Source organism: Dromaius novaehollandiae, chromosome 4, assembly GCF_036370855.1.
Source record: "Dromaius novaehollandiae isolate bDroNov1 chromosome 4, bDroNov1.hap1, whole genome shotgun sequence".
NCBI lineage: Eukaryota > Metazoa > Chordata > Aves > Casuariiformes > Dromaiidae > Dromaius > Dromaius novaehollandiae.
The window spans coordinates 74,918,198-74,944,762 of record NC_088101.1 but is presented as its reverse complement, the minus strand read 5'-3'; the positions used below and the strand labels follow the sequence as shown (position 1 = coordinate 74,944,762).

The 26,565-nt window shown below is 38.8% G+C and overlaps 1 protein-coding gene and 1 long non-coding RNA gene across 6 annotated transcripts in view; one reads left to right on the top strand and one right to left on the bottom strand.

Annotated features, from left to right (window-relative positions):
• The window catches only part of PPP2R2C (protein phosphatase 2 regulatory subunit Bgamma), a 198,527-nt gene that overhangs the window by 160,378 nt on the left and 11,584 nt on the right, over positions 1–26,565 (top strand). For all 5 annotated transcript variants that reach the window (XM_064511456.1, XM_064511457.1, XM_026121979.2 and 2 more), the window contains 3 exons: positions 5,056–5,220; positions 21,105–21,274; positions 26,273–26,364. In XM_064511456.1, the coding sequence (XP_064367526.1) occupies positions 5,056–5,220; positions 21,105–21,274; positions 26,273–26,364 (427 nt within the window). The remainder of the gene's footprint in view (positions 1–5,055; positions 5,221–21,104; positions 21,275–26,272; positions 26,365–26,565) is intronic.
• LOC135328314 (uncharacterized) lies at positions 221–21,111 on the bottom strand. Its single transcript, XR_010389137.1, has 3 exons — positions 16,973–21,111; positions 16,449–16,541; positions 221–1,475 (listed from the first exon to the last, which is right to left on the bottom strand). It is a non-coding gene; the product is annotated as an uncharacterized LOC135328314 (long non-coding RNA).

Sequence of the window (26,565 nt, the reverse complement as noted above, 5' to 3'; positions counted from 1 at the left end):
AATTTTTTCCTGTAGCCTGAATCCAACTGTATTGATACTGTCCTCCTGATGGTGAACCCACAAATTCTGTTAAAAATGATTCCAAAATTATGATGTAAGACTCAGTCTTTTGTGTGCTATAGCTAATGAGTTAAAAGTTTATTTTCTACAAAATCACATTCCTTGTAGTGTTCCCTGATGGTTTCTGGAAGAAGCAGCAACTATTTCCTTATGCATACTTTTCACTTCAAAAGAAATTTAATCTATTATAAGGAAAAATAGATGGCTGTTTCCATTATCATACAAGGAAACACATCCTGGAACCTTTTTTGCTCAGCAGGAACCTTGTGTTTTTTCCACGTTCTCATTATACATGTTTTGGCATGAGCACAAAGCAAGCATGCTCATTTATATTCTAGCTGATCAAGTGAAGAAGTCTGATTAATGTAAATTTTGGATCAAGGTGAGGGTCATCTTTGTAACCTGAAATGAAAGAAACTATTGAATGCCTTCTCCCAGAAGGGGATATTTCTGTTAGATAAGTGGCCCAAAGGCAGTGAGACAAATCCTTCTCTTGCCATCTTCGCTTTCATATCTGCTGCATAACAGCAGCACAAAATACTGGATTAGGACTGAACATACCATATAACAGAATTCTGTACTCAGATTGCATCCCTCACACCGCATGTGAACTGCATGGTGTTAATCACGCCTTTCCGTATGCTCGTTCCTCTTTCCTCTCGCACTGTTTTGCTTCCCTCCCTCCTCCTTCAGACCTTTCTTTAAAGCGTCCTTGCTCTCTCGATGAGCTCCTGTCCTGCCTGCTGATGTTATACTTCCTCTGCTGTGTCAGATTCGGCTGGCGCTCCCCTGGGTCAGGACGTGGGAAGGAGTGGGTGCGTGGCACCCCTGGGTGCTCTGGAAACCGTTCTGATGGGAGCCGGCTGGGACTGCCTGGACCAGGCTGGCTGTGGGGAGAGGTGTGGAAACTGTTCTGGCTTAGGCGGGTTGTCTTCCAGTGGGCTTCCTAGCTATGGAAACCTACCCTGTGTTAGCATCCGACTTGCGTAGAAGAGGGGATGCCCTTCTGTATCACTCTCTTTTCAACCCCCTGGTAAGATGTCTTTGCCTGCTACTAGTGATGTAGTTGCAAGATGGATCAATGCAGGATAGTACGATTAGGCAGGTCTGCATCAAGTAACCTATAATGCGATTAAAGTTGGTGTTGTGGGCCTTGTTCCTGAAGATGTGCACAGCACCTCATATAGAAGTGTAACCCTGAACTTGGGCTGAGGGTGTCTTTGCTGCCTTTACCACAATTAACTCCTGGTCTTCTAGCTCTACCAACTCAACTATAAGAATGTCATCTCTCACCAATGTGGTCTCCAAGCCTGCTAGGTTTTCATTTCTGTTTTGCTATGGAGAGCATCTGGAAAATCTGTTGACCTCTTCATCGCTTTATTCCATTTCACTGAGCGATGCAATAGAGGGGAGACCTGGTATATAAAAAGATAGTAAATGACTGGGTTAGGAGAGTCTGAGACCTGTTCTGTTTTTTGTGAGCAAGAAGGTATTTTATGTTGCTTGTTTCAAAGTTAATGAATTAAAAGCCTGCCAGTGCATCCCAGGCTTCAGAGACAGGGAAAAGCTGCCATGGGAAAGGTTGAAGTAGTGTCCGTGTTGCCCGTCTGTCAGAGGAATGCCTACTTCTAAAAGCTGGCAGCAACAGGAATGGCAGGAACATGTGCCAATTCAGCCTTCCCTTTGTGCGAGCGTCTACCACAGATCAGACTGCCCCATTCTTGGCAAGCGTGCACGTGGGTGACAGCAGCGTGAAGATCTTTTTCATTTTCCCAGGGAAAATCCCACCCTGGGACACTGGGACACCAGCATTTTTAGGACAGCAGAATTATAGCCCAGTGCACTGCCAATGGTAAACTGCTGTTTGGCCTTTCTGTCTCTTAGAAACCTTTGGTCTTAGGATTTGTTTTTGTTTGTTTTTTTTTCTTTTTCCATGCTACGTGTGGTACAATAGGAGTCAGATGTGAATGTGGTATGTCAGATGTGAACTGAGGGAGAAGGACTGTGAACCACTGAAGACATCCCGCCACGAGAGACGATTGCAGGGGAAGTAGTTAGCATAGGAGGTGGCTGACCCTACAGATTTGTGCCATTAGAATACTTTTCCCTTTAGCAATGGGATTTTCATTTAATCAGTTGCTGCCAGATTCCTCTTTGAACTCTTCAGGTTCACCAGAGGGCCTGTTTCTGAAGCGTGGTGTCTGGTCCAGTTGTTTTTATGTTTTCCTGCCATGCGATGTTATTTGTAAAAAGAAAAAAAAGACACAAAAGGGAAGATGGAAAAATAGAAATGCAAAGTGTCTCATGGGAGGTGCTTGCCCTTACCATGTCATGCTAGCTTAAATACAGTTCCCACACATCACATGTCAAGCTGTACTTGATTGTTTTCAAATAGATGGCAAAAATCATGAGAGGAGGAAAATGTTCTTTTGTGTGACACGTTCTTCTTTTGATACAGTGGTTTCTGTAGCTGTCAAAGCACAGGCTGTTTTTCCATCTATTATTACAAATGTACTTGGGGGTAAATCTCTTCCTCAACTCTTTATCCTTTCGATTGTTTTACTTTATTACAGGTGTTATATCGATTATTGTATTTTTTTCTACATATAATGAAACAGGGAGTTTTTTGTGGTGCATTTTCTGCATGATCCTCAAAAGGCCATGGGGTTCTTGCTCTCTCAGTGGAGATTTAGATTACATGTGGAAATGCAGTCTGTTTCAAGTATTTTATGCTTTTCTACTGGGAGGATGGAATATTTAATTTCATTATTCAGCATAGGATTATTCATTTTATGCAATGAAGGGAAATTCATCAATATTGTCTTCAGCTTCCAGAAGAATGATACTTACCCTGACTGTTTCACACACACTATTTATATTTTATATCTTTTTCATCACTCAGCAATTATTCATCTCTCTGCTGAAAGGTGAAATACATGCAATGAGTTACTGTAATTTTTCTGAACTCCTGAAAGCAATTCAATCACTGAAAGTAATTGCTTTTACTTAAAGATATTTCCTGAGACCCATTCACAATACAAAAAACTGAATAAAGTTTTTTTTTTCTTGTTATTATTCAGGAATATTTAGTGATGTTTTATAAGAGGAGGTAAATCGATGTTGCTGTGTCTTAACATTCATTGCAGTAATATTAATCATGAGGGATTCTTGGAGATGGATGCAAATGTGATACTGTAAGTAAGTGGGAATGCAGTTGAAATGCAACATTAATTCATTCCCCCTTGTTATTAAATGTCACAAGATATTCATTATTTTGCTGATATTTTCCTTTTAAAATCACTTGGTGTAAAAAGAAAATAAGAGTCGTTGTGATGTTTTGGTCTATGCAAAGTTACCGAGATCCTTATCTCTAAATCTTTCTTATTGTTATGTTTAATTTCACTGTAGTGCCATTAAATCTACATTTTAGGGAAAGATCAAAGTATCAGTGCCCTTTTCCCACAAAAATCAGTTAAAGGTTTTCTGTTTTCTTCAGTGGGAACAAGAACAGGCTTAATATCGTGACATATGGCTTGCCATCAGTAAAAGAGATTTCCACATTTATCTTATCCCCTGAGATGTTTAAATTTTGAATGTCAGTTGATTCAGATTTTATGGGGAATCCAGGCACTGAGATGATTTGTGCGTAGGGCGCAGAACTGGAACTCAGTGATCAAGGTTTGTTCTCTCATGTATTTCCCGTGTGACCTTATGCAAATCATTTATTGCCTCTCTTAGAGCCTCATCAGTAAAATAGGGTAATGTTACTTTTCTTCTTGTTTGAAGGGTTAGTTAACATTTGGATGGCTTATCTACAGTGAGATTGATAAGGGCAATATGAGAATGTACAGTCTTATTTAAAGGTACTGCTTTACATATATATTCTTTCCTTTTATGTCTCCATAATTATTACTTTCTTACAGCTCTCTTGTGGGACTCTTTCTTTCATTCTTTTCTTTATGAGCAATCTTCCATGAGCTGGCCTTCTCCTCCAAATATGCTTGTCAGGTCTTTCCTGGGTTTTATGCTCACCCAGGCAGGTAATGTATATGAGTGGATATATATCTGTGCATAATGTGAGCTATACTTTGTGTGAACAATCTTTGATGATCAAACTGACAGGCCTGTGCTCAGGAAACTAGATCTTTGATATATTTTTGTTCCGGATGTGTCCAGTTAAATGATTCAGGTGTACAGTTCTTAGTCACAGAAACTCATACTGATTTCAGGAGTAAGCATCTTTCTTTCCACAGTAGTAGATAGGGGAAAAAAAAACTAAGAAGGCCATTTCAGATTCTTCTTTCTGAAGGATTCGGGGCTGAATAGCAAAACCAATGCACAATGTTATTTTGTATCAGTAGAAACCCTGATTTTTTTAAAAAGGAAATTATATTAGTATATGTTCACACAGAACTTCCTACATACACACCTCTATGTTTGTCTGCGTTTGCCTTTGCAAAAATGAACATTTGTTGTTCTAGGCCTTTAGCTTAAGGTATGTGTATTATTTAAGTTAAGCTGCATGATCATAAAAGGCAGCAAACCCTTACCAGAGGGAACAAATCTCAGCTGTGCATTGTTCCCTATCAATCAGTATTATCTGAAATAAATCTTTCAATAGCAGTTATGGGGAAATAATGCTGGTTGTAATTAACAGGGAAATACAGGAGCTACCTGCTCTCTATTGGTTTTAACGGAAACTAGAATTCCAAAGCCCCTGAAATATCGTTTCTTTGACATCCTTTTTGCACAGAATGGGCAGCTGACCTACTAATGGCATCTGCTGTAAAGCTGTTATTGACTCTTGATGGGTTTGTTCTAGATGGGGCAGATATGGAATTTAAAAAAAGCCCTACTGCCAAATAAATGAGTGTACCTTTATCTAAAAGTGTGAAATGCTTGGACATCTAGATAAGCATACTTCCTTCAAGAAATGGTGAGAGTCATCATTTGCCTGTGAACAATTACATTTTCCTTAATGAAACTTCTATTCAGACATTGTAGATATAAAGCCAGCCAATATGGAGGACCTGACGGAAGTGATTACAGCCTCTGAGTTTCATCCCCATCATTGCAATCTCTTCGTCTACAGCAGCAGCAAAGGATCGTTGAGACTCTGCGACATGAGGGCATCAGCCCTCTGCGACAAACATTCCAAGCGTAAGTCCAGTGTCGTTAATGGGTCATTATTCATGGGCAGCGTGTGTAGGTGTGCATGCCACCCATGCTTCTTAGTTAGCTTCCTAGTTCTGGGCACGGTTGAGAAGAAAACAGCAAAAAAATACAGGAAATTTTTCTGCTCCATATGAATGTTTTCTGTGCACTTGAAAATGGTCACTTCTATGACTGGTCCCTCTTGTGATTCTTACTGCAGGGATGAGTGAAGAAGCTACAGCTGTCCAGCAAAAGACAGATGATTCCCAAGCAGTATTTTGAGTATGGATAAATAAGCAGATTATCATATTGTTTTGAATACACAGCTACTGTTCTGAATACTGTAGCAAGTAAATTTTGTCATTCAAGCTGCCTTCAAAATTTTTAATTTGTTTTCTAGATTCAAAAATGTTGAAGTCTTCCTGAAAATTTCATCTAGGCCCCAAATGTATTTTTTTGATAATATGTTTGTTCACTATAGGAAATAGTTAATGCACTAACTAATATCTGGCAACTCAAAAAAATGATACTGTGCTGCCATAGAAGGTGGTGTCTTGTCCTAATATGATCTCACGTGGCCTGTGAGATGTATTTAGAGAAGGTGTAACCAATTTATGACAGTACGTATTTGAAGGCTTCATAAGAGCAAGGAAGTAAAATGTGACATTGTCTTTGTTCTCAAAGTAAGGGATGAAGGGAGATACATGTTCATACTGTCTGCCTATCAACTCTTCATAGCACAGATAAGACAGAATATGGTTCTTCCCACCAGTAACCTGACAAGCCCAGGCACTTTGCCTTGCACAAACAGCCTGTTTCTTCCTGATCTTCTGAGACTGAAAAACACAAGACAGAGGCATTATGTCGTGTGACAGTCTCCTGTGAGGAGCTGAGAACTTAATCAACATGGTGGATCTGCTTGAGCCAGGTGCTTCTAGGACACTTCCATCTCATAGAATCTGGTCTTCAGTTTCCTTGGCCATGTTGAATCCTTGAGAAGGAAATTAGGAGGAATTCTCTTAGCGCAGAGGGCACATAAGAGGTTTTCTTATCAATCAATTGCTGCCTCATCCTTTTGAGGCACATGGGTCTTATTACTCGGAAATAAAAAAAAATAACTCTGAAGACTTAAGTGAGACGTAAGTCATGCACATACTTAGCACAGAAACTTTTCTTTTTTTTTTTACTGGAGTAGATGTAGTAAAGAGCCTTTGTTTAGACCTTTTGGCTACATGGAGAAATGGGCACACTCAAAACCTCTTACAGTGTGATCTCCAATTACATAAAATAACCTTCTGGGCAATTTACCTTTGTTAGCAGTATCCCCTTATACTTGCAGGGGGGGATTCAATACCATGGAGTGAGATGGGAGCATGACACAATTTGGGGCATTGTTGTGAGTTATCCGGTCCCACTTACATTGTTTTGTTCCATAATACTTTCATTTCTTTCTGCTAATAAGGCCTCCTTGCCCCTGTAACTCAGTGCCAAATGCCAATCATAACATCTTAAAACAACAATACAGTAACCATGGATAAAAAGAATGCATTTTATGCCAGAAGGGAGCGCAAGGTCTAATGGTCATTGATTAAACCCTATTTTCCAGATCTATGATTTAGAAAATAGCCATTTAATGTAGCATTGCTGCACTGAACCCAAGTCAAACTCACTGAGAATTTGAGTATGTAGAGCATGTGCAATGCAAAATTGATAAGGTGATGGTAGACCTTCCAGTGTGTTACAGGGAATATTGCTGATTGGAGTGGTTTGAATATAACTCTCAGAGGTATGCAACGCTAATTATGTAAAGCCTGTAGCAACCTAAATGGAGATGCTTTAAAAAACAAGCAATCAGGGAAATCAAATATTTGCAGGATCATCTCTCTAGTACCTTCCCTGTGAATCTGATTCCTCTTAGCACTTGCTTTATACATGGTGCACATGCGTGATCAGTACCCTACTCTCCTAGCTCAACTTGCATCCATACCCTTCCCCATAACTGACTCTGCTTCTTAGCTAAAACAGCTATGACTGTGATCACTGTGCAGCCTCACTTTCTGCCACACAATCCTACTTTCTTCTTTCAGTCTAATATCACTATGGTCTGTATTTCAGATGCTGTTCTGACACTAATAGGTTTCGATGTTTTTAGGGATAAATAAGGTCCAATGAAAAACTTGCACAAACACCTGGATGCTGAGCATATGTTGTGAACTTTGGGGTTTACTCCTTTTTAAGTCCCTTTTGTTACCTGAATCCCTACAGTTGGGCTAAAGTCAGTTGCAGCTTTTGGGAGAAGGGTCCTTCCATTTGTACGAGTCTAGAGAGTGCCATAAATAATTACTGTGCTATACTGTATAAATAAATTACATACTTAATATTTGTAGTGTAGGTCACTGGCACAGGATGTTAATAAGTCACAGTTTTTGAAGATTTCTGGTTTGCTAAACCCAGTGGCAAAATCTCTCTGTTCAGGATTAGTGACAGCAAAACTACGAGGTTTCCCTTATTAAAGTTTCATGGCTCTGACATGGAAGAGAGGAGAGGCTTCCATATCTGTTCAACCTTGGTGCTTATGCTGAGATTTATTAGCAAGCTGCCAATTTGTGGGATGAGTTGTAATGGGGACCTCTGTCCCATAGAAAAATGGGCTTAGGCCACCAACTCCATCCATAAGGCATCAGGTAGCAGTATCAGGTCAGTAGCCGAGTTTTAAGTCGTCATAAGATACCGATAAGATGTGATAAAATGTGTTGTTTTTCCAATGGAAACTGGTTCTTTATAACCTCTTCTCTTTAATGGATTGTTGAATGCTGGGCAAGCAATCAGAAACAAAATGTGTGGCCGTTACAAATGGATATACAGGAAAGCCTAATCTGTAACAGCAGAGCAGATACATACATAATACTGTCCCACGTTATTAACAGGCTTTGCAAGTAGTGGGAGAGAATTCCATGAACATATTCTGGAGAGGAGGAGAAAAAAAAAGAGATGCATATCCTTGCTTATTTGGAATATAGAGGGATGGGAATAAGAAAGGTGGTGTTCCCAGCAATCCACAAGGTTATGGGTAAAGCTTTAAAATGGATTGGAATGGCAGTCTCAAGCAGGAAGAAATAGGGAGTTAATTTAAATAATAAGGGAGCTTTCATTTAAAAGCATTTAAAAATGGCCCTACATGGTAAAACACCCAAAGGTCATCTTTGTGCCATTATTCAGGCAACATGCATGGCAATGCAATGTAGAAAGAAGGCAGAATGCTGGAAATCTGTGGCAGTAGTGAAACAATGGTAGTAACAGCTGAAAAAGTGTCATTGTTAGAGCAGTTAACTGGCAACATCCAAGAAATAAAAGAACTCCCTGCCCCCCGCCAATTCCAAAACTATTTGAAATTCTCATGGAAGGGATTCGGATAATGAAGAAGACAAACAAAAAGATATTGTTGCAGTAGGATCATTCTGACTAAAAGAATGCTTATAGCACTATAAAACAGAAATGTTCAATTAACTGATAGTTACTAATTTGGTTTGATCTTCTGTTGCTATTATTATGCTCCTTATAAATGTGAACGACGATAATATCCATCTTCCAAACAGTTTATAGACTAGATAGGTACGTGTGACTGTTTTAAGAAATCATCTGATAAAGCAGCTTGTTAAAGAAAACTGAGCTTGAGTATGCGAGAGAAATGAAAAGCTTTCTTCAGTAGTTCATCAGAATTATTAAACTTAGAATTATTAAGTGATAAATAGAAACTGCACATTTCTGCAACATGGAAATTTAAGTGACTCAAGAGTATAACCCTGATTGATATTCAGTGTAACAGCATTAATATCTTAAAGTCATTGCATACTTCAGAAAATGTTGCCTCAGAAGATGTAATCTACTTAAATGACATAAGTTGCTTTGCAGCTTTTTTTTTTAGTGTTCATTTCCTAATATGATTTTGTAGACTAAAAAACTATTTCTAATTATCCATTACCCATGTGCAAAGTTTGCTTAAAAAAAATTAAAGGAAGAAGGAAAAGCTACAGTTTGAAGTTTATTGCTCCACCAAGAGTGCCACGGTGGTCTTTAAAATGCAAACCTTTGTACATAATGCAGGTAGTTCACATCTTTGATCCTCCATTCACACTTGAGAAGCTTCTAGCGGCTGAGTCTCAAGTGGACCATTTTGAGGACCTGTTTGTCTCCACGCACTTCCCAATGTGCTAAAAGCACTGGCCAGCTTTAAAATGAGCTGGCACATCCAAAGCCTGTTGTGTGCCTTCCTGGAGAGCGTTTGACTAGGGAGGCATGTGTAGATAGATGACAGGCAATCTTAACATCTACCTTCTCTGGACTCTTCCAAAGAAGGGGCAAAAGACCTCAGCAGATGCCTTCCCTAATGCCATAGGATAGATAACAAACATCTTAAAGATATGAACTGGACTTCAGAGCAAAGCAGAGTAAATTTTGGGTTTGGTTTGTGACACAAAGATGTGGCGGTATCATTTTTTTCCTTGAGAGCCCTTTTCTACATTTTTATTTGAAATTCAGACATGAAAGAAATGCCAACCCTTTCTTTAGGATAAATGCCATTTTTCTATCGGTTTGGCAGTTAACTGAGTTTGGTTATCTCCTGTTTTTTGAGATCATCTTTGGTTTTAAACTTAGGAATTCAGGACCCTGGAAGTAGCCAAAACACAAATCAAAGAAAGACTACTAGAACATGTTAAATTTTAAAACTGAAATGAATTATATTTACTAACCTTTTATGGGAGGTTGCAATTGCAGAGATGAGACAGCTTTCTGACCTCTAACTGAATATGGATTATCCTTCATTTGAAACAGAGAATAACCAGATGCACAGAAAGCTTGTGACAGAACACCCCTGCTGGATTTGCTAATTAATATTGACCTTTCCAAGCAAATGATGCTTATTGTACAACTAGAAAAGAGACATGTTTTTCTTTTATCTAAGCTTTACATTTAAAATATGCTTTTTATTTCTGCATCTGGTCTCACGTCAGATTGTCATCTGAGAGACAGCCAGTCATTCCCCCTTTGTGCATGAGAGGCCACTGTCAAAGTAATGTCCACTTCAGGCAAAATCTGTGAGGTTTCATGTGACAGGAGTGAAACTTATCTGAGCTTCCATAATGATTTGATCCCACGCTTTAATAATGTTCTCCTTAGCCTAATTCTGGATTTATTTTCTAAGCAGGCACTACAAAGGCATATATTCATTGCTGGTTTTATATCATCAGTGAAAATGTGCGTGCGTTCTGATAATTTTGTAATTATGACTGTCACTAAAGATCTGTTATTACAATTTCACACATACTAAACTAGATCCTGAAAAGGATCCTTCCCTGTGTAGGAATCCCATTGAAATTCGGTATGAGACTGCCTGAAGCGTTGGCTCCAAAGCTTCTGTTCTGTTCAGTTTAGATGAGTGTATAATAAAGACATTAAAAACATGGGTAATGAAAATGAGAAAGTGCTGCTACAGAAATAGGATTGTATCTGTATAGTGTTTCTTCCAATTGTATAAAATTTGTTAAAATTAAATCAGAATAACAAAAAATCTTACTTAAGTACTTACAGCTATCAAATAGTAAGAGGAAGGAGAAAAGCCTGAAGCAATGGTAAATGATTTATGATTGAAGAGGTGTTTCATTAACCCCTCTTCCCCAAACACACACAGATAAAGCAAATAATTGCTGAGAGATTGCTTTAATTATTCAGTCTATTAAAATTCCTGTCTTGTTTGCTTAATTTTTTAATAGCAACAAAAACTGCTTTTTGTTGTGCCTTGAAACCAACATTATTCTGTCAAGATGCTGTTTTACTGGGGAAAAAAAGCATCTATTGTTAACCTTATATATCAAGATCTGAAAGACTTATTGCATATATTTTGCTGTACACAAGGAATAGTTTTATGTCCCATTAACTTCCATGGGATTGCTTACGAAACACGGCATTAAACATGCACATAAGCCTTTGTGAGACTGAGGCTTAACGATGCTTGATCTTCCAGTTCGCCCTCACATATTTTCACTTCCTTGTTGTCTTCAGCACCATTTCTCTTTATTAACAAACTCACTGGCAAAGTTACATTAACATAAGCAGCTCGGTAGTGGAGCTCCCACCCACTGATCTTTAGCTATTGATCTGGCTTTGGCTTTCAGTGCTAATGCACTGTCCCTTGGGGTTTGCAACGAGCTGCAGCAACTCACTGCAGATGGTAAAACAGATTCTTAAATATTGATTTGAGGCTCCAGTTTCAGAAGTCACACTCTCTAGGGGTATTGATGAGAAACCTGGTTTTAATAATGGGTCATTGGATAAGGGAGTGCTTTGCTGTAGGTGGGATTTCAGGCTCGAGGTGTGGGTAGCTTCAGAAACTTGCCTGTGCTCAAAGAAGGAAGATGATATGTAAATGAACAAGGTGTGAAGAAGTGCACTCAGAATGGATTTACTGGAATATAAAAAGATAGTAACTTTTTTGATTTATAACAGGATGAGCAACTACAGAGTGCTTGGGCTACAGTAATATAAAACAACGTTAAATAATTCTGGTTAGTTATTTATACTTCATGTCATCAAATAATTGTGGTTTTGATTGCATATTAAGGTAGATTCAAAAAATTTCATACGCAAACACCTGTATTAATGTAGAACAGGAAGGTAAGATTTTCACATTAGCAAAACAAACCTGATATGAAAGAACATCTGAGGAAGGTAGATGTATGAGTGGTTTAGCTTAATATAAGACAATAAAACATTCAGGGATAGTGAAGGATAAAGTGAATAATAATAGTAGATTGACCTATTATCATAAACAATGAAAATAATACATCTTAAAGAGACCATGAATTTCAGAGACACTTTTGCAATTGCTCTTGATTCACTTCAAATGAACTTGGGAGCTATTTAGTATGAAATCCTAAAGGAGATTAAAAGCAGTGTGTAAGAATAACTATACTGGGGCAGACCGGAGGGCCTTTTATTGCAGTATTATGGCTCTGATAGTGGTCAAAAGCCACAGCAGCAGAAAACGCAAGAACAGGGCAAACATAAAATCTTCAGCCTTGGCAGTTTGTATTTGTAAACTTGGGATTCAGGGATTTTAGAGAGAGATAGCTTCTTTATATTTGACAGTGTTCAAGTGGATGGGGTTTTTTTTCCCTTGAATTTGTACAGTTGCTTTTGAACCTGTGTATAATTTTACCACTCAAATATCTTTTAGCAATGACTTCTGTAGCTTTAGTAGGCATGGCATGAAGAACCATTTGCTCCTGTCTGTTTTGAATGTACCCTTTCCTAGTTTCATCTGGTGAGCCTTCTTGTTGAGTGGAAGAGACAGTGGACAAAGTGAGCTGTCGTTCCCTATTCATCCTCTCCGTGCCACTCATAATTACAGCCCTCTCCACGTGGTCTTTCCTAGGCTGAGGAGTCTCTGTCTGTGTAGTCACGGCCTGCATGTCAGTCACTCCCTACTTCTGATCATCCTTATTCCTCATTTTTGTGTTGTCTTCAGATCAATGCCATTTTAAGAGGAGACCAGAGCTATGCATAGCTCAAGATGTGAGCACATTTGGAAGCTAAATGGCACCAAAGTAATGCTTTCTGTTTGTTCTCTGTTTCTTTCTAACTCCAAATATTAGATTTGCTTTTTGACCACTACTGGGCATTTTGTAGACCTGTGATAACTCCAGGATGTCCTGAGTGGTAAAAATGGGTTCAGAATCTGTCAATGTGTAAACCTACGAGTTTTTTCTGAGTGTTTCTCTCTGTATTTAATTACCTGAAATCCCTCTGCCATTTTATTAACCAGCTATTCAATACCACAGAAAACTTCTGCAGTTCTTAGTCTTTTTTATGTTAAGTAATTTGGTACTATCAGCAAGCTTTTTCAGCACGTTATTTACTTCCTTTTCCAAGTCAGAATTGTAATTATTTTGATCACTATGATCCCTAGCACAGAACCCTGCAAAACTTCATTGACAGCCTCTCCAATGTGAAAACAAATCATTCCTTTTCTTCATTTCCATCTTTTATCCAGTTTCTTATGCAGCCTAGAACCTTTCCTGTTTTCAGTAGTTGTTTATTCTGTGAGCCTTTACAAGGGATCTGATTAAATCCCTCTTGGAAACCCAAGTAGGCTATATCAGTTGGATTTCCATTGTCCATTCACTTCTTGACTCTTTTAAGAATTCAAAAAATAAGATAATTCTTCGTATTTTTGTATAAGTGATTTACCAGTATGGTAACTATGAATTGGCATAAATTTTCCAGTAAAATTTGTCTTGGAAAAATATATGGAATTAGAAGTGACATCTGTACCGGAAGTTAGGCAATTAAATTTAAATTCAATAAAATATCATTCAGATTGGAACTAGCTTATAGTTAAGCAAAGACAATTAATACCTCAGTTATTTTTTCAACATGTACACAAATACCAGATGTTAACTGCAAAAGTTCTGTGAAAATAATCTTTAGGGACTTTTAAGAAATTCAGCAGTATCCATAAATATACTCCATACTGGCGTATATTTAAGTCATTTGCAAGATTTTAGCTTAGGATCGTATTTGCTGAAAAAGATTTTGTTAGTATAACCATATATGTAAGAAAAAATATGTTTAAAATTTTTATTTATCAGCTAGAAAGAGATTATATTGGTTCTTGTTCAATTTATAAATTGCTATGGCTAGTCTGTGAAGATGGGGGAAATTGTGTTCATTACAAAGTACCATTTTTCAGTACATTTTAATCAGATATTGCCGTCATGTTCATTTGGGATCTGAAATGAAAGAGAGGCTTAATTTAGAAGATAATTTTTTTGGCTTGGGACTGCATCTGTTTTCTGTGCTTTTAAAACTTCAAGCCTAATGAGAGATTACCTGATCCACTACCAGTATTTCTAGGTCTAATTGCATTACATATATTCTGCTTATACAGGGGTAACCCAGAGGTTATAGGTAAAAAGTCATTAATTCAGCATAACTGAAAACTGTATGCGTGCTTGGATAATAAAAAGGAAAAATCTTCTCATGACCTGCCCTGGCCCTGGCCTCTGCAGCCTACCCCCTCCACAGTGATCCCACTCTGCCTTCTACCCATTCGTAGCTGTGAGCCTTCAACAAGAGCTGGAGATCTTCCTACATCCAGTAGCTGGCCTTGGAGGAGAAAAGTGAGCTGTTATTTCATGGTGCCCACTTTCTGAGAACTTCAGTCTCAGTAACAGTCCTTAAAATTGAGTCATTATCTTTCCAGTATCTTTGGTACATTTTGTTACTGACAGAAGGAGTCAGCAATGAGGAGCCAGTTGCCCAGTTTCACTTTTTCATCCAGTTGTTTCTGAATGTTGTAGAAACAGATGCTTTCAGGGCAGGATACCAGCTATTAACAACATCCCCTAGAGAAATGTTTAAAAAGTTTTTATTTGTTCTTAAGCAGAAAGGAAGTAGCCTCAGAAAAAGCTGTGTTTTTCCATTAGCAGGAATGACTTTTTAGGCAGCTTATAAGCTCATCCTATGAGTGATGAAATTTCTTTACAGCTCTGTGGAGTTCCTTTCACCTTAGAGGTTTTTGGTTTTTTCCTTCTTTTCAGAGAATCACATGTTCTGAAATATATATAAGCATGAGTCATCTTTAGTTTTCTTTTAAAATCATGTTTGGCTCTGTAGTAGCAAAAAGTTGTTTTTATCTGTAGTTTTACTTTTGATCTGCAGTAACAGAAATTCCAAAGTCTGTATCTTTGTGCCTTAGGAGCATGTGGTATTATCAGGGTCTTCTCCCTTGCTGTCTCCTTTTCTCCCTTTGTTTTGTTTACTGATATTTCATAGAAAACCTTGCAGTTATCATCAAGAGCTCAGGCCATGATAACAAATTTTTGTCAAAGCTTATACTCTAGGTTTCTGCTTTGAAAAGCAATGAAACATTTGTGTAACTGAATATAGTTGACTTTTCTTATATCTCATCAATCCATTATACACTTATAAATTCCTATAGAAAATAAAAAGTAGCTTCAGATAAACTTCCATTATATTACATATATAGCTTTTCTAACACCTGCCCCCTATTATCTGGGAGATTGTTATTGCTTTCTCTTTAAATAGATCATTCTTCTTTTTGCTTTGAAAAACGTCATTCTCATTTGTGTTTTGGAATGATCTGCTTTGCAGCACTACTCTGAGGAGCTTGTGTTTTTATTTCATCCAATCGAAAGTGTGAAGGTAACAGAAAAATGGGAGTAAATGTTGAAAATAGCATTAGCTAAGGTCCTTTAATGTAATTCATGATAAAATATCATGAATATTCCTTGTTGAGATGATTTTGAGAGGAATACAGGTACTTGTGCGATATATTGGATTGTGATACTGCACCCACTCTGTGAACCATTTTTAGCATTATTTTTTTTTCTTAAGTTCACATATGCCAGAATTTACTCCCTTGAATGATTAAAGCACAGCCCAAGCAACCAAAATAGTAATTTTCAGTGGTACTGTAGTCTAGAGATCCCAATGACTCCATTAAAAATGTGCATCCTTGGAAATGGGTTCAGGAAAACAAAGAGAAAAAAGCCTTTTATGGGAACATGGCTTTTTATTAAGTTTTCTGAGGCACAAGTTACATTTTGCCCATTCTTGGGTTAATGGTTGGGTGACTCCTAAAATCTCACTTAGTTGCAATCTACTTGCTGTTTTTCAGAGGAGTATGCACAATGCTCTTTGATATACCATTTTCCTGTGTTCCTAGCTGCCTGATATCCCTCTGTAATCTGCCACAATGATGTATTTGGGAAACCTGTATATTGTTTTGCACTGAAAGGTAGCTAGTGATGCCAAAGAGGAAGGCAGTATCAGTGGTTCCTAGGAGGTCTCTCCCCAGACAACTGAAGTGGGATTTGAAAGCATGGGCTGGCGTCCCATGTCCCTTGTAGTTTGTGTGGTGTATGTTGAGCGGAGTGAGAAGGTCCAGTCTGCACATTATCAGAAGTTTTTGGCTTTTAGTATAAAACTAGAAACAAGATTTGTAAGAAAGGTCGGAGTCAAATGAGCAACCCTTAATTTTTTTCAGCCCTTAGTTTTTTATTTCTTGCTTGGAATTTGATATGAAGATTAGAGGGTTTCTTTTCTTTATTGGATGTGTCTTATCCCAGGTTTGTGCCTTTCAAATTTACAGATTCAAGCCCATATTAAAACAAAGGGGAAATTACAGTGGCATCACTTACCACCTCACTCACCTGTTGAGAGCTGGAAGAATCCTGGGAGAAGCATCCTATACAACTGCGCTGCTCTTATATACTTCCCTCTGGGCATCTGCTTTTGGCCTTTGTCTGGAAGGGAAGTTTTTAACTTTAGGCATCAGCATATATTTCTGCATGATAAATACACACCTTAAAAGTGCCCTTTTTATGCACTGTTTTTAAGGAGAGCCTCCATGTCTGCATTAGGTCAGTGAAATTCTACATTAAGGACCACTTAATCTTTTTAAATAAGAGACAAAAAGGCAGGACTGATTTTCAGCTGATAGCAGTTCCTTCTAAGAAAGAAGCAGCATATTTTTTTGTGGCAGATTTTCTTCAGGATTCAGGGAAACAGTGGTCTGGCAAGTGTTCTTCACCCAACCCATCCTTCTACCCAAAGTCTGGAATTACTTCTGTGAAAAGCTACCCTGCTTTTTAAGCTGTGAGCAGGAAGCCATGAAGAAGGGTGTTGAGCATTTCTGTTTCCCTACCAAGACTTCTCAGCTAAGCCATGTCCCTACCTGTGGAGAGAGGAGCAGGAATGGTGTCTTCCTAGGTGGCTTCGCTGCAGAATTGGCTGTGCTTGGAGATGCACTCGGCTTTGCTCTGTAATCCCATGGCATTTCTGTGTTCCTGTTGTCAAGGCCATATTTAAGTCTGAGCGGTGTCACGTGAAAGCTCAATACACCCCAGCATTTGTGATTGTTATGTTCATTAGCTTGCAACTAGACATAGTTTTATATCTTTTATATAATTAGCACTGAAAAGGTTTTCAAGAACATTATTAATGAAAGTTAATACCCTTTTTCATTACAAAAGTTAGTTATTAAAAAGTTAATCAAGAAATTAATAGGGGAATACAATAGACTTTCTAACTGAATCTTAGCAAAGTTCTGTTTCCAGATTCTAGTCTAACAAGATCTATTTAGACATAGAAAAGTAAGGTAGATTTGAAGTCTCTTATGTCTTTGGTGCTGATTGCACTGGGGCAGAAGAGCAGCCTTCAAAGGGTAAGTCTAAACTGTAATGGACAGAAGTTGTGTTTTCAGTGCATGTTGGCAAATCTGATTTTGCTAGCTGATTTCAAAATATGTCTGAAAATAAAGCGAATGGTGAGCTATTACCATATCTTCTCCTATCAGCTTGAAAAGGCCAGGGTTGAATTTGTATTGCTTGCCTGAACAAAAATCAAAGTTTTATCACCTTCACTACTGTTCTGTCTCCAGTTATATAACTTCCATTAGCCAAACTGAATTGAGATCATGCCTTTTTGCAGTGTACACCTACCATTATATTAATGCTGAAACCAGAGATAGCTAAGAGCCTAGGATGGTATATGTCACCTTCATTTCCTTAGGGCAATGCCTTGTTCTAGTTGTTCAGCCATATGCTGCTAGTTGCTAAGCTTTTCCTGTAGCGCTGGGAGTCGCTCCTCAGTTTCCTATAACAATTTTCCTGGTTTGCCTGTGCTGAGCTATCTGCAAAGAATTGCTGCTACTAAATTTGCTGCCGCTACCTTTCTTTCTGCAGTTTAATTAATGTAAGATTTTCCAGTACTCACTGGTAAGCACAGGAAAGCATTAAATAGTGCAGATAGATAAGGGATGAAATGGTTTAATCTCATTAATGGTCATCTTAATAAAATGCAGAGCATCCAGGTACTAATATTGCTCCTCTTCTAATCATTGGAAATTTGATTAGACTTCTATAGAGCCTTGTATTTGGAATAACTGAGAAAATCTATTTCAGCTGTAAATGAAGGGGTAGTACGGTGGGTTTTCTTTTTCATTCCTGGTTTAAATAGCAACTTCACATCATAATTAGGAGGATGAAATTCCTGCCAGCCAAGTACATAGTTTGGACAGATTAAAGGGAAGAGGTATGAGAAATGATAATTGCTTTGTGCTCATCAGACTTCTATTGAAAATCTGACAGGATAATTACAAAATATCTGCTTTGCAGAATGTCTAGGCAAATTTTTAAAGAGCTATTTAAAGTTGCTCGTTTACAGTCTGTCTGAAAAGAAAAGTTTTTTTCGCCCTTTTTGAAGTAGTTCATTACCATTTAGATGTGTTGTGCATGTTCAAATATAGAGCTTATTCTCATGTGCATGCCCGGCTGCATTTCATTGTGCACCCCCAAAGAAAATTGCCCATAATTTTTTGCATTACCCCTCATGCTTCGCCCACATACTCACCCTTAACTTTCAGCAGAACAATATTTCACCTGATGGAAACTCGAACCTTGTTGTTTTCAACAGTCTGAATCACAGTCATAGATAAATGATTTAAGAGAATAATATTCCAGTGGACTATCCAAAAAACTCTGTTTTGACTGACAGCAAGAAGTTGTTCTACTTTCTGCACCTTTTCATGTCTCAACAAGTAGCTTCTCTGAACTCACTTCTGAAACTTGGAAATGACACCCACCAAATTCTTAATTTCCAAAGAATATTCTAGACATAGATGGGCAGAATCCTACTGATTTCACTGACAACTGAAGGATCCAAAAAGCCTGACTTTCTACTAAACATGCCATTCGAGGTAATTCAGATCACAGAAGTGAGGTGTGGAGGCCAGCAGAAAGGGAACAGAATTGCTCTAAGCTCTTGGTAAGAGACAATGATTTAATGGCTTAGCTCATGTCAGCCAGCACGACCCTTTCCTATGGTCTCCTTGTGCTCCAACTCTGACAGAGCTAGAGTTAGTGAAAGCTGTTGAGGGAGGGATGAAGACACCTTGCTTAGTAGTTGACTTGCACCAGGTGAAGTGGGGCCCACTATTACCAGTCATTTCAAGTTTTCCATCTGAACATGAGGAAAAACTTCTTTACTGTGAGAGTGACTGAGCACTGGAGCAGGTTGCCTAGAGAGGTTGTGGAGTCTCCTTTCTTGGAGATATTCAAAAGCCATTTGGATGCAAACCTGGGCAACATGCTCTAGGTGATCCTGCTTGAGCAGCGGGGTTGGACTAGATGATCTCCATATGTCCTTCCCAACCTCAACCCTTCTGCGATTCTGTGAATCCTCCAACTAAGTGCGAACCATCAGGTACTGTTATTATATACAGTTGAATAGTGATGACCAGTATGCTAGCTGCAAGAGCTAGATACCCCTGTATGGAGGTAGTCCAAGCCATATTTCACGATCCTTTGCCTTGTCAGGATGTGAAGTACATTACACAGAAAAGTTAAGGAGTGCATATAGTGAGTTCACTGCTTCTCAGAAGTGTCAGCAGTTGCCTATGGAACATGAACATGGTTCATGTTTCCAACTGGTAAATCGCTCTCCTCTGCTCACGTTTTAGGAAAGAGGTAATTGCAATTTGCAACTGCTTCCCCAAACTCAAATTGTTCAGTCTCAGATGCCTTCAGACATGGCCAGAAGCCTGCAGACTGGCCAGCTGGTGCTGGCAGCCAAGCAAGGCTTTGAGGAGCCATCCTTCCCAGGGATGCCAGGGCCATCATGAGGCTACATGTCCGCCGAGAGGACAGTGCAACTGGTGCTTGCCAGGGACACCCGAATTTAGGTTATGTGTCAGGAGAGAGGATGTGGGCATCACCAGAAAGATGGCCATAGATGAACTGCCTTGTTGTAATGTAGCTGTGGTCAACTAACTGACATAGTTGTGTAATTTCTCCAAATGATGCTTTTGGCCCATAGCTGTAAGGTTAAGTACAGCTGAGATCATTTGAAGGCTCCAGGTGAGTTGTCCACCTTCCTTGGAGTGTTTTTCATCATCCTAAGTCCATCAGAAACTACACATTGAGAGATTTTGTCTTCATCTATGTTGTGTTGGATGCCAAATACAGATAACATGCCCCCCTCAAAAATTCCAGCTTTATTTAGCTTTTATTATGTAGTAAATAGATTAACTGGGGGTAAAGAAAGCTCTTCTGCTTTAGAGAAAATGAAGTGTGGTAATATTAAATACATCTTCTCTGATCAGCAGGGCTGCAGCCTCTAAAAATAAATAACTTCAAGACACAGTGAAGGTGGTTTGACTGAGTAGTCCAAGTTCATGTGTCACTCTCATGTCAGGGTATCTCCAACCAGAATGCCAGTGGGCACAGTATTTAGGATAGTGCATAAAATGATGTTTAAAGAAATACCTTGCTAAATTCTGTTTAAGACATATATCATCCCAGCAGTTTTAAAAGAAGACTGCTCTAATTTCTTTTCCATATATTTTTCTGCATATATGGATTTTTTTGTGTGTTAGGCTGCCACCCAGGAGTTTAAAGATTTCAGTCTTGGAATCCAAAAGTGGCAATATTTCAATGTTAGATGAAGCAGCTCTTTGCTGTAGTGCCATGAATTGTTTGGCATCAATCCGGATGAAAGGCATCTCGCACATGCACTACGATTCTGACAAATCAATTCTAAGCTGACAAAATTTGAAGTCAGAGTCTTTGCAAGTGCTTTCTTCAAGACTGTCCAATGGCCCGTGTTCTAACATACAAGGCCTGCAGCTTATATTTTTATATAAAGGTAACAGAAATAAGTTCAGTAGTGGGCATATAATTAATTCTATATCATATGGATTGGTACTTTGAATCATGTTGTTTCACAAGAAATATACAATACAGATTGTATAATAAAGCATTGCTTTTATAAAATTCCAATTTCTTTCTCGCTTCTTTTTCTTTAAACAGTTTATGAAGAACCAGAAGACCCCAGTAACAGATCATTTTTTTCAGAAATTATCTCTTCAGTGTCAGATGTCAAATTCAGTCACAGTGGTAGATACATGCTAACAAGAGATTACCTCACTGTCAAAGTTTGGGATCTGAACATGGAAACAAAGCCCGTAGAAACGTACCAGGTAGGTGTATCTCACTTTTTGAAGGGCAGCAACATAAGAACTAAGCTTTTCTCTAAAGTTCTCATTGCTTGGTCTGGGGAGAAGACGGTTAAGAGAAAAAGGTGATTTAAACCCTTATAGTGGCATCCTGGTATCTGCTGAGCAGACTGCAAAGGGGCACTTTCAGCATCAGTAAGGAAGTGTAACTCCTTGGGAGTCAGGGTAACATCCTCTGTGGAGCTGGCTCTTGAAAGAAACCATGTGTCTAATGAGGGAAATTAGCTCTTCAGTTTGGCATCAGTTTTCAAATGACACATTTCATAATTAATATGTAAAAGAAACAGGAAAAGATTCTGTGCATTGCTTCTCATTCTGCTCCCTTTGTAAGTGCTGAGTTTTTGCCGTCATCATTTGGGAACTTCTTTTCAAACTTCACCCATACGTTTCTCCTTTGGGTCTAATTTTAGAAGAGATTATTGTTAAGTCCTAACATCACCGCTGACGCAGCAGTCTGTGAATGCCAGACAGGCACATCTGGTTGCCTGAATTCACTGGGATATTATGCAGACAAAATGCCACTGGCTCCTGCCAGCGCTGAATTTGCGCTCTTGACATCTGCTCTGTTTGGCAGTAGAGGTTTGAGCTTACATTCTTTTGACTCTGCCTTGAAGAGGAAAAATATGTCTGTGATGCAAAAAATGCTTGCTTTGAAAATGCAATGAGAAAAAGCTGTTCAGCTATGTATAGAAGAACATGCAAAATAGGAAAAATATCATTCATCTGGCTCATACTGCTTACACAGAGACAATCCTGCAGAAGTGTTGGAATAATTCCTGTTTTCTTTCCCCTACTGTCTATGTAAGGGCAGGTGAGGTGCAGTAATTCACAGTAACTGTGTTTAAGATGCTTTTTTAAAATAGCACGTACTGAGAGTTTGTTAGTGTGACTTGTCAAAACAACCAAAATTTGACATTGGTAATGCTGGAGGTGTTTATTAGCTATAGCTGTACAGACAAAATGGGCCCCCAGTGCTGTCCAGTGCCTCATGCATCACCTTTCAGTGGATACTCTGTGGTATATCTCCTATTAGCATTTGAAAGTCTGAGCCTGTATGCCTTTAAAAATACAGAATTGTTTCTGTTCTGAAAATGACAGTACTTGTAATATTTAATACGTTAGAAATTTTGATGTGCTGTAAAAATAGGGTGGGGGGGAAATGGGGAGATTGTGTTTCACATACTAGAATCATATGTCAGATTTTAGGAACTCAGGTAATGTATTATTTTATACTTATGCTAATGGAGTAAGCAACTTTCTCCCTGGAGAGACATAGCTGGTCAAGCCAACCTGTTTGTCTTGATTTTGACATATGCTTTTATTTCCTCATGTAGGTAGCTTTGAAACAAGCTGGCTACCTTTAAATCAGTCTGACACCCAGCAGTGGGGCCAATTAAAAAGTTGTATTTCTCCATGCTGAGATGTGGAAAATGAGTATAATTTTTCAGTACTGATTATTGCAATCAGAAGCTTATAAAAAATAATAACAAACCTCTGCAAATTAAAGTGTTCTTGCTGCTTTGCTTTAACCTGTGGATTGCCTTTCTTTCTCAAATACTTATCCAGTACCTTGTAAAGAGCATTGACAGATGCATTGACAAGCAGCTGGCAAAAGGAGAATCTAGAAGTCGGTCAGAGACCTTAGTAGGGCAATATCGCAGGAGGACTGCTTAGGATTCGCCCAGTTCAGCTCCTCTGGACAACCTTAGGTCTTTTTCAACTGCAAAAAAAATTCTATTTTTTAAGAAAGAAAAAGTAGTTTAAATTACTCTTTTAAAAAATTCTCTTAAAAGTGTCTGCAGAAGCATCAGAAGGCAATAAATACATCTAAGATTTTCAGAGTTATGTAGACACATAATCAGGATGGTGTGTGTAAATTATGAATTAGCTCACACAAAACTGTTAAATAAATAAATAAAGCTCTTGGTTATTTAGAGCCATTCATTATAGCTTTCCCGATTCAAGCAGTAATAGTAGAAACAGCAGACGCCTCCATGACCAAAACATAGATTTGAAACATAAAAACATTAAAATAACTCATAACTAAAAAACCATTAAAATTCTCCTTTCATGCATTGCGTGGTAGCCACATAGATATTGTCTAACTGAAACTCGTGAAGGGGGTCATAATAGGAGATTTCCCCATAGGGTTGTAAGAAAGAGCAGAGTCTGTAAGTGCACTGCTTCATTATCAGGGTACAGTTTGTGTCATAAAAAAATTTTATTCCTCATGCATTTTCTTGTCAGTGTTGTGGCCAAAAGAATGCTATTGCATACAGCAGCTATTAGAGCCTTGCTGAAACATGTTAGCTGCTGGCAATGATTCAACATGATTTTCTCCTGTTTATGCCTCACATAAAAAAAACAAAAAACAAAAAAAGGCAAAGCATGTTGCACTGGACAGCACCAAAAGAGCATCAGAATGGAATGACCAGAGCTTGAGCTTGCGGGTGCCGCGATGTCCCTGCCTAGCATGAGACTCTTTTCCGCGCTGCGGAATTACCCCAGCAGAACCTGCCAGCAGCAACCGGAGGTGAACAAGTTCATAGCTGATAGTAGCTTGATTCACTTTGGCAAGGCATGTAGTATAGAGATTTGGACTAATTTGTCACTTATCAGCACAATTCCTGACTCTAAATATTCACTCCCAGTGAAATGGCTCCCCGTGTAGTCTTACCACGGTGTTATTCTGGAGCACAGAATGACTGGATAATGCCATGAAGGACTGACCTTGTGCAGTGCAATGCTGTGAAATGGTTATTACCTAGGAATGAATTTGATTGGAATTGGGATGTTATTTGTGTGTGATAAGAACAATATATACAGACAATGCACGTCTGTTTTTACCCATAATCTATAGTAGCAGATGAACATAAAAACAAGGACAAATTTTTTTCTTTCGTTTAGTTTTTCATAGTCACTCTGAGGTCTGAATGTGGTCAAGTGTAGTAATCAAATGGTCGAGATGAGGAGCAATCTGGTTGTCCACGGCAATAGTGAAAGTCAGCAGACAGAGCAAGTCAAGAAAAAGGAGCTGAGGCTTTGAAGAAATTCATAAGAAAACAGAGAGGAACCACAATACACTATTTGACAAGAGCTATAGGCACAGCTCAAAGCTGAGGAGCTGGGTGCACTTCTCAAAGGGGGCATACGTGACAGTGGTCAAAGATGTGGCTGCTGGAAATGGCAACGAGAAGAGGGAGACCTAGAAATGACAGTGGCAAGCAGTCAGTGAGGCAAATGTTATCTGTATTCCTTCTGCTTTATGTAACTCTTCTATTTCTTCCAAGGGTTGGGAGCTCACAAACCTGATAATGCAAATAACTTCAGGTCTCTCATGAATTACACTGCTAATAGAAAAAATAGTAAACAATGGAAGCATGGTAAAATCATGTTGTAGATGAGTGACGTGTAAGCAACAACAAAAAATATATTGAGGCTTTAAATAAAGAGAAAAAGAAAGCATTTCATTACTGAGTGTGCAGGAAACTGCATCAGTTCTAGAAGTGTTCTGACCTTGACTTACCATGAGGGTAAATGCATTTAATTGTGAAATACTTTATCTGCATCTACCATTAGCCTGTTGTTTGCTGTATGAGTATTCTGTTCAGCTGACAGACATTATCTGTTAATGCACAGCTCAGGGTTCATTCATCCATTTCTGAAAACTGAACCATGACTAAAATTTATAGTCTGTAAGAAGCTTATGTTACAAGTTTTCTTGGTATGCTATACAATTTAGCTATTGGAAATAGTGTTAGTTTAAATAAAATTTGAGTGAAAGGTCATTGTCCTTAGTCTGGTCTTGATAGAAGTTATTCTGCTACAAGAAATGTTCGAGCCCTTGGGCCAGAGGAGGATGCTGAGCATGTGCTGAGAGGAGAGCCGTCAGGAGACCCATAGTCAGGTGGGTGTAAACAGGAACAGTCTCGCTGGACTTGAAAGAACCAGCACCTCCTTGTGCCAGACCTGCACGAGGCCTGTAGGCTATTGGGTGGGTCTGTGTGCTCTCAGGTCATGCACACAACTTTGTTCTCCAGAGGAGCTGCTACTTCACAGGCTCCAGGTGGAGAGCAAGGCTTCCACACAGCTAGAAGGAATGAAAGTGTGTTAGTAAATACATGTAGGAAGGGGTTTTCTAGCTCATTCTTTCCTTGGGAAATGAAACCAGCCATCCAGAAGAAAAGCTAATCAGATTCAAAGGACGTTTATGTGAGATTTGTCTCTTTATGATAACCCGCATTCACTAGAAGTATGTAGCCTAGAAGAGAGATCTTCTGCTGGTTAATCTCACTTTCCAAATTTGTAAGTGAGAATTAGCAATGTTGTTTTCAAGTCTCAGTCAAATAGGATATAACCATGGGCCATATTAGTGTTTTAACTTGCAGTCTGTGCAGCTGCAAGCTTGTACTGCATTTGGCTTCTGAAATGCCTTATCCAAATGTATGTAATACCATACAGTACAGGCTCTTTTAAGTAGAGCAAGGTTCTTTTTCTGCCACAAGTGAGAGTCCACTTACCTTGGAATATGCTGATTTTTGTTTAGCGGTTTTTGGGTTTTTTTGGTTTTTTTTTTTTTTTTTTTTTTTGCTATTTAAATTACATTACTTGCACATTAATTAGCACATTTAGGCTATCAGCTGGTGAAATGTGTTTGAGAATCGGGCAAGCATTGAGATGATCACCTGAGCAGGAAACAGGTACAGAGGAGTGGTCTGCAGCCTGCTGAATGAGGCACGCTCCATGCCTTCCTGCCGCAGCGGTTGTAGAGCGGCTGGCTAACTGGCCTGTGGGAAGGTATGCTTAGCTGCTTTCATACACACTATCTTCTGCCAAGCTGCCAACCTGTGCGGCATGTTGTAAAAGTGAATGTGGGAGATAACGCATAGAGTTGGGGACGGGCTGTGGAGTCTTGTTTTGTTTTGTGTTCAAAAATAACGGCAGTTATTTTCTCTAAAACAGGTCCATGATTACCTTAGGAGCAAGTTGTGTTCCCTCTATGAGAATGACTGCATCTTTGACAAGTTTGAATGTGCGTGGAATGGATCAGACAGGTAATCCAGCCGAATGTCCGTCATTGTTTCAGTTTAGCCGAAGAGCTCCCATATGATGGGGAGCAATCAAAAAGTAAAGCATTGAGCATGGGTGTTTTGAATATCAAGTTACATCTCTATGTATCAGTGTTCAGACTTTCAAAAGGTGGTCAGATATTGATGTAGTTGTGTCTCTGACCTCCTTAGACATGACTTCTGCCT